This window comes from Arachis ipaensis, chromosome B8 (genome assembly GCF_059453495.1).
Source record: "Arachis ipaensis isolate K30076 ecotype BB chromosome B8, ASM5945349v1, whole genome shotgun sequence".
NCBI lineage: Eukaryota > Viridiplantae > Streptophyta > Magnoliopsida > Fabales > Fabaceae > Arachis > Arachis ipaensis.
In genome coordinates this window covers 113,098,388-113,112,685 of record NC_142443.1, presented here as the reverse complement: position 1 = coordinate 113,112,685, position 14,298 = coordinate 113,098,388, and the positions used below count along the sequence as shown (strand labels likewise).

At 31.3% G+C, this 14,298-nt stretch overlaps 1 protein-coding gene and 1 pseudogene across 1 annotated transcript; both read left to right on the top strand.

The window, feature by feature from the left end:
* On the top strand, positions 1–745 carry LOC148549298 (uncharacterized; annotated as a pseudogene).
* Positions 746–5,624: 4,879 nt separating this feature from the next.
* LOC110265672 (uncharacterized) lies at positions 5,625–8,377 on the top strand. The gene is made up of 10 exons (XM_088495717.1): positions 5,625–5,645; positions 5,728–5,998; positions 6,094–6,193; positions 6,269–6,411; positions 6,538–6,602; positions 6,937–7,100; positions 7,312–7,426; positions 7,521–7,718; positions 7,818–7,898; positions 7,995–8,377. The coding sequence occupies exons 1-10, from the start codon at positions 5,625–5,627 to the stop codon at positions 8,181–8,183; spliced, it is 1,347 nt and encodes a 448-aa protein (XP_088351843.1). The 3' UTR covers positions 8,184–8,377.
* Positions 8,378–14,298: the final 5,921 nt, after the last annotated feature.

Below are 14,298 nucleotides of genomic sequence, written 5' to 3'. Positions count from 1 at the left end.
CTCATAATGGCTAGTGATGAGAGTCTTTTTATTTTAATACACTATAGAGGGTCGATTAAGAAAAAAACACATTCCGGAATTAAGTTTACGGATAAGGATCCGCTCAGTGTTTTCATTAGAGGTTCGACGAGTTTCACCGAGTTTAAGGATAACATAATTCGAAAAACTGGGTCTGCAACGCGTGAAATGGGTGGAGAAGTTATTCTACAGAATTTCGATTTCGATTTTGCGGGATGATGTGAAGTATGATTCATTCGTCATAAGCAATGATGAAGATTTGGAAGTGTTGTTCCATTGTCGTCGGCAATTTTCGAAGGTGATGATCCCTGAGCTGTTGGCCAAGCTTGTAGATGTGGTCTCTAACTCTGGAGGTTCTAACCGGATTTACATGCATTCAGCCATGGCTGCCGGGTCGAGTTCGAGGCCTGTTGGTGCCTCTTCATCTCTGCCCGTGATTGAGCCTAATGCATGTTTGGTGGCCTCCCCGTCCTTCGCTGCAGACCTGGACCGCACTCGTGACACTGAACGAGTTGAGACCGTGCCGCTAGTTGATGATGTGGTCCAAGATTTCAGACAAGGTGCAGCCCCAGATGGTGTCGAAGATGTATTTCAGGATGACGATCATGATGATGTGGAGCCTGCCACGATTGCCGATGATAGCGATCATGAGGACGAGCAGAGTACTCCAGCTTGGGGTGGTGTAGCTGCCTCCTCATACTCGATATGCAGCGATGGAGCTGCGTGAAGTTAAAAAATACTATTACAATCACACAATTTCACCAAAAAAAAACAAAAAACAAAAAAAAAACAAAAAAAACAAATTTATCTCAAATAATTTTTCTTTATTGTCTTCTTACTTTGACCATACATCTATGAAATCCTCATAATCCCTTATCAAACATCCAATTTTTTAATTTGTATACTCTAACACTCTACCATCCTTCTAGCTAATTCTATTACCCCTCATCGAGATTATCAGATTCTATCCATTATAATATTCACCTTCTAATAAGTTTCATTTTACGTAAATGACTTCTAACACATTGTGATCACTAACTGAAACCTCTAACTACTACTAGAAGTTTATACCTTCTAATCATGTTAATAAACAAGATCTAGCCGATTTATCTCTACCTAGCACATGGCATTTTTTTAACACAACATAAAAAGACATTTTAAGTTTTATTGTACTAACCTCAGCGTGCACACTATCAGCGATATGTGCGACTCCATCTAAACGGTAGATCCGATTCAGGTTGTCTGCCATTATGCTTGGCAGCAACGCTTTCTTTGGATTTGGTGGGGATGTGGTTGGTAAAATGTAATTCAAATGAAAGGGATTCGAATTATATAAAGGGAGACTGCATGTAAATCGAACTAGACTAGGTAAATTTAGTGTGAGGAGAGCTTATCGAATTAGGGAGGCTAGATTTATCATGGGCTAAATCGAACCCACCTATTTCAATTTATTATATGCACGAAACCATGGGCTAATTCAAATTACCATGTGCTTCGAAACGGTGTGCTAAATTCTCCTAGCCTGATTCGAATTATATGTATTTCACCCAAGCCTAATAATTCTAAGCTACCTAATTCAATTTAGTACACTTCTAAATCGATATATGCTAGTTCGATTTATATAGAGAAAGGTTTTGAGTGATCCACAAATCATTTTTTATTTTGGGTGATATTTGTAAAATTGGGCTGCTACTAGGTGATATAAGTATTTTGCCCAAAAAATTATAATGCCATTCTAGAATTATTAGACTTTTTTGTTGAAAAAACTATTAGGATAATTGGGCTTTAGTAAATGGGCTATTGTAGGGCCTAATAAATTTTGAAAGATATTAGCTATTGAACCTAAATACCTATCAGTGTAAGAGAATAATATTTAATCTTTCACCAGCGTTGATGAAATAAGATGCCAGACCATTGAGTCATTCACCCTGAATCATTTACCTTATGGGTGGGTAGTTAAATCTATTCTCCTCTTTTTTATTCAATTTCTGCTCTAGTCCTTTGCCGATGTGATTCTTAATAAGGATTCTATTGTAAGACTTGACAACAGTGATGACAAATCACAAACAATGATATCCAAAAGTAATATAATTCAGTAATTCACTGGCGGATTATGAGCTTATTTGAGCACCGTTAAATTGTGTCAAAGAAAATTTTTTAAAAAAATTTATTTTTATTTTTAATATGTTTGACAAAATTATAATAATAAAAATTAAAAAAATTTAAAAGTTATAATTTATATATTTTTACTTAAAAAATATTTGTAACATAATAAATAAATAAAATTACTTTTATAGTCTTGTATTTAATTATAATTATTAAATAAAAAAATATTTTTATATAAAATATCTAAACATAAAATTATTTATTTTTTTAAAATATCTTTTAAAATTATTACTTGAAATTTTAGTTTTCGTAAAAGCTCACCAAAATAAATTCCTACATATACCTCAGAGGCTATTAAAGTTAAAAGTATCACTTTTCTGGATAAAAAGTTCAAAACTTTAAGAGCAACATAATTTATTATTTTCAGTCAATACTTTTAGTCATAAGTTTAATTCATTTAGTCTCATAATTTAACAATATAGTTTTAGCTAACACTTTAAAATATTGTTATATATTATTGTTTAAAAATAATAAATTCTATTGGCTTCTAATATTCTTTTTTTTTCTTTTTCAATTCTATTAAAAAAATATATTTATAACAATTGAAAAGTTTACTATCAAAATAGATTATTCGAGATTTCTTGGTCATTTTTTTCTCTATTTTGTAACTTTTCAGAATTTGTTTTTTGCCACATAGGATGGTTATTATTTTACTTAAGAAAATGAAATTACTGAAGTCCCTTTGCATAAACTAATCCAATAATAATAATAAATAAATAAATAAATCCATACTAGATGCAGGCAGATCAGTTGGTTGTTTTCCGTTATATTTCTTTTCATTTTTTTCCTTGAAAGTGATTAAGTTGACAATTTCCATTGAGTTTGTAGCCCAAGTATAAATCTTGATAAATTTGTTTAAACTTGTTGAGCTGAATTTTATCATTTATCATTTACCAGTCGTGATGTGTAAGTTTGGTCTGACGATAGGTTCGCAAGACTAACAATTACAGGCCACAAATTTTGATTTTTGCTTTAATAAAAATAGCTAAATTATTGAAAAGGAAAGTATTATAGAAATTACATTATGATTAATGGTTACAACGGCCATTAGGAAATGAACATTTGAGCTACCATATTCTTACAGTCATGATGAAGCTAATGCACAAAATTCTAAGTTACCAAAGATACTTTGAGATATAATCTAATAATTTTAAATATTAGTAGTTTTAAGCAATTATTAGTTTACTTAGGATAACTGTATATATTGATGTTTTTCTTTTGGATAACCAGAGTTTCGGTCAAAAATCAATGATAAATCTCTATTTTTATAGAAATTTACCGTTTAGTGGGAAAAAGATTGACCATAAAACTTGTATATACATGCACTGTTATTCCAAATCTCAAATTTTGGATTGTTATCGTAAATTCTCATGCATATTACCCAAATCTCTCACACCCCTCCTAGTTGCCTTACTTTAACATATTAGTTGACGTTCACCTCGTTTATCAAGGAAAAAAAAGTGACCAACATACAAAAAAAAAAAAAAAATGCTATTTGTACAATAAAATTCAGTTTTTGGTCATTTTTTAATATTTTTTAATTATTTTTTAATTAAAACATATTCTTAATTTTTAGATACACATTTATAATTAAGATTAATTTAAATTTTAAAAACTAAAATTTCTCTAACTTCCTACCTTCATAATTAGTTATTATTTCCTTCTTTTACGTTCCTTCTCTTTCTGTAACACGATTTTTTTCTTTCTTCTATTCTTCTTTCTCGTTCTCCGCTTTTTTTTAAAGTGGCCGTAATTTCTTTTTCAATTATAACACATCTAAAATTATTAACTTATATAGAAAATGTTTTTGAAACACATCTAAAATCATAAATCTAAAATTTAAATTTAAACATTAAAAAATAATTGTAACACATTTAAAATTATGAGGTGATACACATAATATTTCTAAAACACATTCAAAATCATAAATAAAAAATTTAAACCCTTGCAGTGGCCGTAATTACAGATACAACAGTATTGACAATTTGAGGATTGTAATTCTTTAGGTTGTTCTTCTACCTAAACCATTCTCCAATGCAAATTAGGATGTTGTACACGGCATGCAAAACCAATGTAATTGAATAACTAAACAGATACATACAGTTAACCATGAATCGCTTTCTCTTAAACACATCCAAAATACCCGAGGTCCACTTCCGACGCAGAAGGATTAGCGACGCTGATGAGGACTAACGCTACGAGGAGTAGGACGAAGCGAGGCTGCGGACTGATCGGCGAGGAGGAAGGCGATGCCAAGGACGAGCGAGGCAGACGACGGCGTTGTAGAGGAACGGCAAAGCGGACGAACGGCGCGAACGAATAATCAAACAGACAAATTAAATCTTCAATTTTACTGAATTTATATTTTTGAAAGTGTATTTAAATGATAATTTGTTAATAATTAAAAATAATAAAATTGAAATAGAAATTTTAAATTTTAAATTTTAATTTTATTTAGTTTGTATTTTAGATGTGTATTCAATTTTAAAAAGACACTAAATTTATTTAAATGTGTTTGTTTTATTTTTTTTAAATTTTTATAATAAAAAGCTGAATATTATACTATTTTTAAAGAATACCTAGTTGAATTGAAAAAGAAAAAAATACAATACATCAAAAATTAAATCTTCTAAATACTTTGAATTTAAATAATGGGTGATATAAAACATATATGCAATTCTCTGAGGTTTGTGAATTGAGCTTATTAAGCACTTGAGAGTTGAGATCCATTATTAAAACATAAAGAGATAAATTCCTTAATCTAACTTAAGTCCTTCGGCCTGTTTGAACATGGTGTAATGCATTATATTTATGAATAATGCTACACATTTATATTTTTTTGTTAATTAGGTTCAATTAAATTAGTCTAATATAATAAAAATTAATTATGGCTATTGGCTAGTATTATTTTAAACTTTATTATTTAACTTGATTAAATTTAGTTCATAAAAAATTTAGATGTGTAGCATTATTCTATATTTATTATGTATCCACTAAGAATTCTTAATAGGAGCTTATGAACTAGCTCCAGTATTATATGATATCTATCTATTAATATATAATAGGAATGTAGTAGTGGTCTTTAGTTGATATGTGGATTATTTTTTGCTTGACAAGTGTATCTCTTAATTTAATGACATCTGGCAATCTAATACAACACAGTAAAATGAGTTTAATATATAGAGTAGTATACCAACCCAGCTCGTTCTCAATGGATATAAATCAGATTTCAAATTATAGTATAAAAGGTAGTGAAATACTTTCTCACCAATAAACACAGAGCAGTCTAATTTTTTCAAACTTGTGTAAAAATGTCTGAAGGATATGATATGCTAATGAATGTCAATGCCAAGAAGCTTGAATGAAATTTTCAGGTGTATGTTGTTCATATATGGGAAAACTCAAATAGGTACAACCAAAAAGAAATTAATAGCATAGAGATGGTACTTCAAGATATTAAGGTAAGCTGTTAACTTTATTTACTTCATTTCAGTTCGTTGTTGATAAATGAGATTCTTATAGCAAATGAATTTTCTTTTGCAGGGAGGAAGGATCCAAGCGTCAATCAATAAAGGTTTATTCAAGAAGTGGAGAGGTTTTTTTGAGGAGTTTAAAATGTACACTATGAGTAACTTCATAGTTGTGGACAAGATGGAGAAGATTAAAACAACAAGAAATCGGTGGACTTTGAACTTTTCCCACAGAACAGTTGTTGTTCGTGTGGAAAATCCAAGTTTTCCTCTCGAATCCTTTTGCTTGAAGCCTATCCCAGAGCTCCTTGCTGCCGAAAAGCTTGATGATTCTCAACTATTGGGTAAGCAACTACTTTGTATGTTTCTTTAGATAGTAACCATCCTTTCCAGTATCCTTGATATTGTGACTTATTTTATATCATTCATTGTTAGTTAGACATAATCTGGGAGGTTGTTGGGAAGGAGGACCCAAGAGATATAATCACAAGCAAAGGAAATGAGACAAAACGTATAGTGGTTGTGATAGCAGACCTAGAGTAAGTTTCTTGAATAAAATAGACAAGTTTTGTGTTTTTTGAAACATTATACATCAGTTTAATGTGGATTTGTAGGGGTTTTGTGTTACGCAGTAACAACAATCTTGATTGTGTGTTGTTTGGTGACATGGTCGATCACATACTTCCCCATCTTGAAGATGGCAGGGTTGAACCACTAATAGTGGTGTTGCAGTTCTTTAAACCCAGTCGATGGAATGGTATGCATCACATGTTAAAATTCCTAACCCACTCCATTAATAAAAGTGGTTTGTTTACTAAAGTTGGTATGTGATAAAGCCATGTTTACTAAAGGCAAAACTGATTCTTGTTGTTTATGTTTTCAGATAAGGTATCGGTTCAAAGCCACTTTGATGTCTCTAAAATACATGTTAATCCTGACATGAAGGAAGTACATGATTTTCGGAAAAGATTTGTCTAACAGTCAATGAGAAGCACTTTTTTTCTGTTGTGTTCCCATTAACGACGTTGTTTAATAGAATGAATGTGCAGCTTGCTTGGCAGTGTAAGGTCTAATTCGGTCAGAATTAGTCAGGTCTCCGGTCATGGTGTGCAATTTGGTGCTGCAGAACTAAAACGAGGAGGTGTCATAGTGAAATCAATAGAGGATGCACTCAATTCAACAGAGGTCCAATTAGCTAACACTTTTACTAATAACTAAGTGTATTAGGCATTCACTAAACTAAACAATGATGGTTTGGTACTTACACCTGGGCTTGGTGCAGGAAGGTCCTATATGGATTGGCGGAACCATTGTCTCTATCAATGCTGGCAACAACGATTGGTTTTACAAATCGTGTAGGAAGTGTCCAAAAAAAGTAGAAACCCCGATTGGAAATCGATATGAATGTTTCAAGTGTGGTCATACACATGGCAGTGCATCCCTTAGGTGTGAGACAAGACTTAATTTGGATGCCTTTAATAGATTTCCAAGAATAATATTTTCAAGTGACATTTCAGATGCAGTTTAATTAACATTAACTTACTTGCATGAATTGTAAAGAATTGATCCTATTTTATTGGTCTATTGAACTATTTGGCAGGGGAATTTATTAAGAGGAAATCTTTTTTGACAATTGGTATTGCATATTTTATAATAGGTACAAGGTTGAAGTTATAGCCTATGATGGAACAGGAAGTATAACTATGCTAATGTGGGATAGAGAAACAACACAGCTTATAGGGAGGCAAGCTGAACAAATCAAGGATGAAGATGTTTGTTCAGCATATATCCCTTTTAGATATCAAATTTTTGGATATTTTGTGCGTATACACTAATTTTGATTTATTCATTTTTTAAAATTTTCAGTGTTTGGAAGGGGAAGGTTACCCCCCAACCCTTGATAACATGATGGACAAGAAGTTACTCTTTAAAATTAATGTCAAAACAGCCAACATCAACAAGCATGACCAGGTTTACACTATCATGAAGATATGTGACGATGAAGACATTATAGAAAAAAATTGCCCTATGGAATTCATCAGCAATCCTTCTGACTTCTTAACTGTATGTATCTTATATATCTATTGCTGTATAAAATAATAATCATTCAACTCAGAAACTGCCTACAATAACTAAGAAAGATTATTGTGTGCCTTTGTGTAGGAGAATGAGATCAGCAATTCAATGGATGTTTCAGTTGCTGTGGCTAATCTCAAGTCTGATAATAATTCTCAGTGCTCTGTGGTGTGTATTTAAAGTTTTAACTTAAACATATGAAGTACATCTAGGGATAATTGGTTTATTGTCAACTAACACAATATACACTTATGTATTCCACAGGATGTTGTGGAGGATTCTGTCACAAGCCTCAAGTGCAAGACCCCAACTAGGAGAGCTCTTAGTGGAGTAAAACATGCAGTGTCATTGAACATTGACAATGAAAAATATTTCCAACTCTCCACTAACAAGTTAAGCCAAAAGAGTAGCCAGAAGAGGCAAAAGATGCAGACTGTTGAATGTGATAATTAACCCTAATCAATATTTGAGTATAGTTGGAAAATTACACATGATGATTTGCCTTTTGGTCATATAATGTATCAACCAGTATTAATTTAGGTCTGCTAGCGTTTTGAGTACTAATATATGCCTTAATGGACAAGTTATTTGGGTCTTTTAGAAGTATTGCAATATGTGATAACCAGTATTGATTTATATATGCTAGCATTTTGAGTACTATTGTATGTCTTCATGGACAAGTTATTTGTGTTTTTTGGTAGTATTGAAATATGTATTGTTATGGATTAAACACATGAATTAAGACTTTGTCAGTACTAATAGCACTTATAAATTATCAACAATGTCTATAGATTTATAAAATTTAGACGTCATACTACCATTAGCAAGGTTTCTATTTCATACTTGAAAGCACATATATAAGGCATGATGCATGTCTGATATAAAATGATCTACATGACTATATAAATGCCAAATGAATTTTAATTGCTGGACCTAATGCATGTCTAATATAAAATGATCTGCATGACTATATAAATGCCAAATGAATTTTAACTAATACACGAAAACGAAACACTTAATCCATTTAGGACTGAAGTTTAACAGGTTAAAACCTCATTAGTTTTATATAAACCCAAATTGTAGTGAATAATAGTAGATTACATTTTTCTATCAATACAATTTTTTTTCCAAAATTATGTCGTGTGCTGTTTTCTAACATCAAGAATAAGAAAGTTCATAGTAGTGTGATCTGTTGACTTTATAAATCTTTGCAGGATATTCGTTGCACATTGACTAAGAACTAGACCAAAGAAAGTTTTGAAGTTTCCTCTATATTTCAACCTATCGATATAAAAGTATTGACGTTATTCATAGGTGGAGTGCATTTGATATGTAAATGAATAGGAGGAAACACAAATAGATAGTCACCACAGTTAACATTAGTGCAATAAGTATAGTATTAGTTTAAATATGCAACTAACTTGGTAGAACTTACTTAATGCATGCCTTCCGTTTAGATGAATTGAAAGAAAAACTCCAGTGCCTTCGTTATGCCTGACAAAAAAGGAAAGGCTAATTGGTGTCATGAAAATTAACACTATCATGGGGTGGACCAAATTTAAATTCAATTAATCAATCCTGGTGATTAGCTAACAAATTTGGTCTCATCAATTATAATTAACATAATTCAGTTACATAATTAATATAATTAACTTCTACCATTTGATATCTATCTTAATAAAACCTTAAATAATTTCATTATATCATTATCTACATGTCCTAATGATTCAAATAAGGTAACCTTAGATGTAGTAGATGTTCCATTACAATAATGATAGCTATTCATCTAACCTTATTACTTTCTGATATATTTGTCAGCATATACACTAGCCACTTAGTTTTTTAAGTATTCTAATAAAATAATCATAACTATTTAACTTCAAATTTACATATCCATACAATTGACTTTTGTTTTACTCATGTAACAATTTATTGAAAGCAATCAAGTATTATGAGAATCCACATATGACAAGGCATCAATAAGATTGATAATCATCAATCTTCAAACTCTGGGGAAGAGATTTGTTCAACATTGACTAAGTCCAATAGTCAGGAATTCCTAAACATATGAAAGTATAGCTGCACACAAAACATATCCTAAATAGTGAATGGTCTGCATGCATAGAACTTTGGATAGGGAGATCAATTTAGTACGTTATGAGATATTAGCAATTTTTCCTAAATCTATGAAAAGCTAACTTTGAACTTCATCAAGTTCATATCTCGATGTTAGTCCTGCTACAGTTGTCATGCAAATTAAATTTTCTTTTTCAATCCCAAAATCAAAACATGGCTAATGACAATGAAGAAGATAGCGACACCCCATGTACCACACAATATCTTCTCCATGGCAAAAATAGTTCGAGATACCAGAACTTTTTAATTTTATTTAGTTTTTTTTTAAATAAAGGATTGATTAGCCATATTAAATTAGTTATACATGTGAAGATTAAAATTCGTAGAACCCATTTAAAGAAACTTAATAAATACATCAAGTATATAATGGTAGTTTAAGTATTACCATTTTTTTGATGCAACTGATTTTATTATTGACTCTAGTTAGCGTATCCTCAATACATATGACAAGCCATCGATAGGATTGATAATCACCAAATTTCAAAAGCTGGGGAGCAAATTTGTTAAAATTTGACTAAGTCCAATAGTAAGGAATGCCTAAACATATCAAAGATCCCGCTGCACACAGACCTTTTCCTAAATAGTGAATGATCTGAATGCATATACCATTGGATAGGGAGATCAATTATGTATGTTATGAGAAATTAGAAATTTTCCCAAATCTATAAAGCTAACTTTGCACTGCATCAGGTTTATAGCTCGATGTTAGTCCTCCGACATTTGAAGATTCAAATAAAATTGTGCATTTCAATGCGAAAATCAAAACTTTGCTAATCTGAATGAAGAAGGCAGTGAGACCCAATATACAACACAATTAGGATTGAATTATAAATAAAGTTGTGATTATTCCAAATTAAATTACTTATAAATATAGTAATGATTATAAATAAAGTAGTTATTAGTTTACGATTATATATCTATTAATATATAATAGCTCCTTTTTATATATAAGGTTGTGATTATTCCAAATTAAATGAAGAGGAATTTTTTTAGATTGAAATTCGTAAAAACCCACTTAAAGAAAATTACTAAATCCATCAAGTATATAATGGCAGTTTATATATTACTGTTTACCTTAGGAATTGATTTTATTAGTGACTTTTTATAAAAAAAAAATAAATCTTATACTATTGGATAAAAAAATATTCCATAAGTAATAACTTTTATGTATTAAGAAAAGTGTTTAGGGTTTAAGTCTTAGTGCTTAAGGTTATGTCTAAAATGCTTTATGGTTTATTTTTATTATTGACTTATGTTAAAAAATAGTCAAACTGCATCATAGGTTTAGGAAGTACAATTTTTCCAGAAAAAGGACAAGTTGAAAATTTTTTCTTCAAGAAAACCTGTTGTAGTACCTGCAATTCATATGCTTTATAGGCGGCATAACTTGAATATACAACAAAGGAAAATCTACTAAACAAGATAACCAATACCATGCTACCCCATATTCAGTTAAGGCACTTTAAAATGAAACCATTTGCTAGGTCAAGGCTCGAAAAAAATTTGTAATTTGGCTTTTGAATTCCCAGTTAGGTACGTGTCCAAAAGTGTAGGTATCTATGCTAATGACCAATAGATAAAGTGCTCGCATGATGGGTTTACACAGCCATGTGTCATTTGAGATGATGACACATACCTTATTAGTAAATACGTGTATGGGAAGGGAGTCAAAGGATAAAGCAATTTTGAATAAAGCAGTTATGCCTAAATAATAATCAATTGTGAGTGACCATTGGTCAATACAAGTTCTTAGTGGATAAAAACTCGCATAAATGCAAATATACAACCGTTTAAGGAGGTTTATCCCTAAGCAAATCATATCAAGTAAGATTTGCACACAAAAAATTTGAACATTATTTTGAGAATTACTTTCATAAAAAAATTTCTTAAAAAAAAGAAACTCAGGCTATACTTATATGATATTTCAACTAATAATTTATTAGGATGGATTACAACAGCGGTTTATTCATGAAGCTACTAAGTGACCTATATTTTTAGTTACAATTACATTTTATTGGTCTATTAAACTATAGTACATCAATTATAAGAACAGAAAATTCATTAGTTCATGGTTCACTTAATTGCTTTATGATGCTTTATGAAACCCATCAATAGCACACTTCCTGAAATATCCCAACTGTGGTGGTGGATATCATATGCTCAAGCTGATTAACAGAACTGCCATGTTATAATAATATAGATTAGCATTAAAAGATTATGCTACACCAAGTTGTTAAGTATTAAGCACTACTAATACTCCATATATTGAGGAAGGATATATGCTAATGACATAACTATGGATCTAGCACCTTCAAAAAACATTACTTAAAATGGACAACTTGGTGGGCTCAGTTATCTCTTAAAATGGCAGTGTTAGCTATATTTTAGTTATAGGGTTATATATACAATGTTTTTCCATCAAAGGTAGCATTGAACAAGAAAAATGTCAGCATGACTTATGATGAAAAATAGTCCAACTACATCATAGATTTAGGAAGTACAATTTTTCAAGAAAAGTATAATCTGAAAAGTTTTCTTAAAGAAAAGCAGTTGTGAATTCTGCAATTCAGATTCTTCATAGGCAACATAGCATGAATATACAACAAAAGAAAATCTACTAAATAAGATAAACAATACCATGCTACACCATATTCAGCTAAGGCACTTTAAAATGAAACCATGTGCTAGGCCAGGGCTAAAAAAATTGTGATTTGGCTTTTGGATTCCCAGTTACTTACGTGTCTAAAAGTGCATATATATATGCTAATGGCCAACAGATAAAGTGCTCACATGATGGGTTTACATTTATATGTGTCATTTGAGAGCATGAACCTTACACTAATTACTGAAAACATATGCTGGGAAAGGAGTCATAGGATAAAGCAGTTATGCCTAAATAATAATCAATCGTGAGTGACCATTGGTCAATACAAGTTTTTTTTCATGGATAAAAACCAGCATCAATGTAAACACACAACCGTTTAATACGTTTATCCCTAGGCAAATCATATCAAGTAAAATCTTATCACAAAAGGTTGGAACATTATTTTCAAAATTGCTTTCATCAAATAATTTCTTAAAAATTAAAGAGATATCAGGCTATACTTATATGATATTTCAACTAATAATTTATTAGGATGGATTACAGTAGCGATTTATTCGTGAAGAGACTAAGTGACCTATATTTTCAATTACAATCACATTTTATTGGTCTGTTGAACTATAGGACATCGATTATAACAACAGAAGATTCATTAGTTCATGGTTCACTTAATTGCTTTATCAATCCCATCATTAGCACACTTCTTGAAATATCCCAACTGTGGTGGTGGATATCATATGCTCAAGCTGACTAACAGAACTGCTACGCTATAATCATATAGATTATAATTAAAAGATTATGCTACACCAAGTTGTTAAGTGTTAAGCACTACTAATACTCTATATATTGAGGAAGGATATCTGCTAATGACATAACTATGGATCTAGCACCTTCAAAAAACATTACTTAAAAAGGACAACTTGGTGGGCTGAGTTATCTCAAAAGGAATAATGTTAGAAAAACCAATCCTAGTTATGTTTCTGCTTGAGTGGGATTCCAACATATTTTATCATATATCCCCTAAATTAAAATACTTACTCATATTAACTCATATTAATAGATGTTTTATATAGCTCTTTTGCCTTGCAATAAAAAAATATTTGTTTAAAGTAACCACACCCACGTCCTTATAGAATGATTAAACAATTCTGCACATGCACACTATATAAGCTAATTATATAAATAGGGTAGAGTAAACTGTTGTGTGGTATTCCAATTGAGTGGCCATTTCTCTAACTCACTAAACCCTATTAACCAAACATTCAACCCCTTTACAGCCACAATGAGTAATATCCCACCAAAGAGAGGCGATCTTCCATTCCTGAGTGATGATATTATCTTGAAAATCTTTGTGAAAGCAGATCCAAAGACAGTAGAAAAGTGCAGAAGTCTGAGTAAAGCTTGGAATTCTAGACTATTGGTACGCGGAATCGTGATTACACTTTAATTATGTAAAATTCATCGCTATTTCTTTCCCTGGTAATGGCGCCAAAAACATGATGCCAAGACCATGGTTCACAACTCCGTGTAACTAACCAGCAAGTGCACTGGGTCGTCCAAGTAATACCTTACGTGAGTAAGGGTCGAATCCCACGGAGATTGTTGGTATGAAGCAAGCTATGGTCACCTTGCAAATCTCAGTTAGGCAGATATAAATTGATAATGGTGTTTTCGAATAATAATTAATAGAATAGGGATAGAAATACTTATGTAATTCATTGGTGAGAATTTCAGATAAGCGAATGGAGATGCTTTCGTTCCTCTGAACCTCTGCGTTCCTGCTATCTTCATCCAATCAGTCTTACTCCTTTCCATGGCTGGCTTTATGTG

What these genes read in the sequence shown, in the direction of transcription:
- LOC110265672 (XM_088495717.1), top strand. Translation starts at nt 5,625, where the DNA reads ATGGTACTTCAAGATATTAAG. An exon ending in GTTGTGATAGCAGACCTAGA is followed by an intron (nt 6,194 to 6,268) that starts GTAAGTTTCTTG and finishes GTGGATTTGTAG; the next exon opens with GGGTTTTGTGTTACGCAGTA. An exon ending in AACAAATCAAGGATGAAGAT is followed by an intron (nt 7,427 to 7,520) that starts GTTTGTTCAGCA and finishes TAAAATTTTCAG; the next exon opens with TGTTTGGAAGGGGAAGGTTA.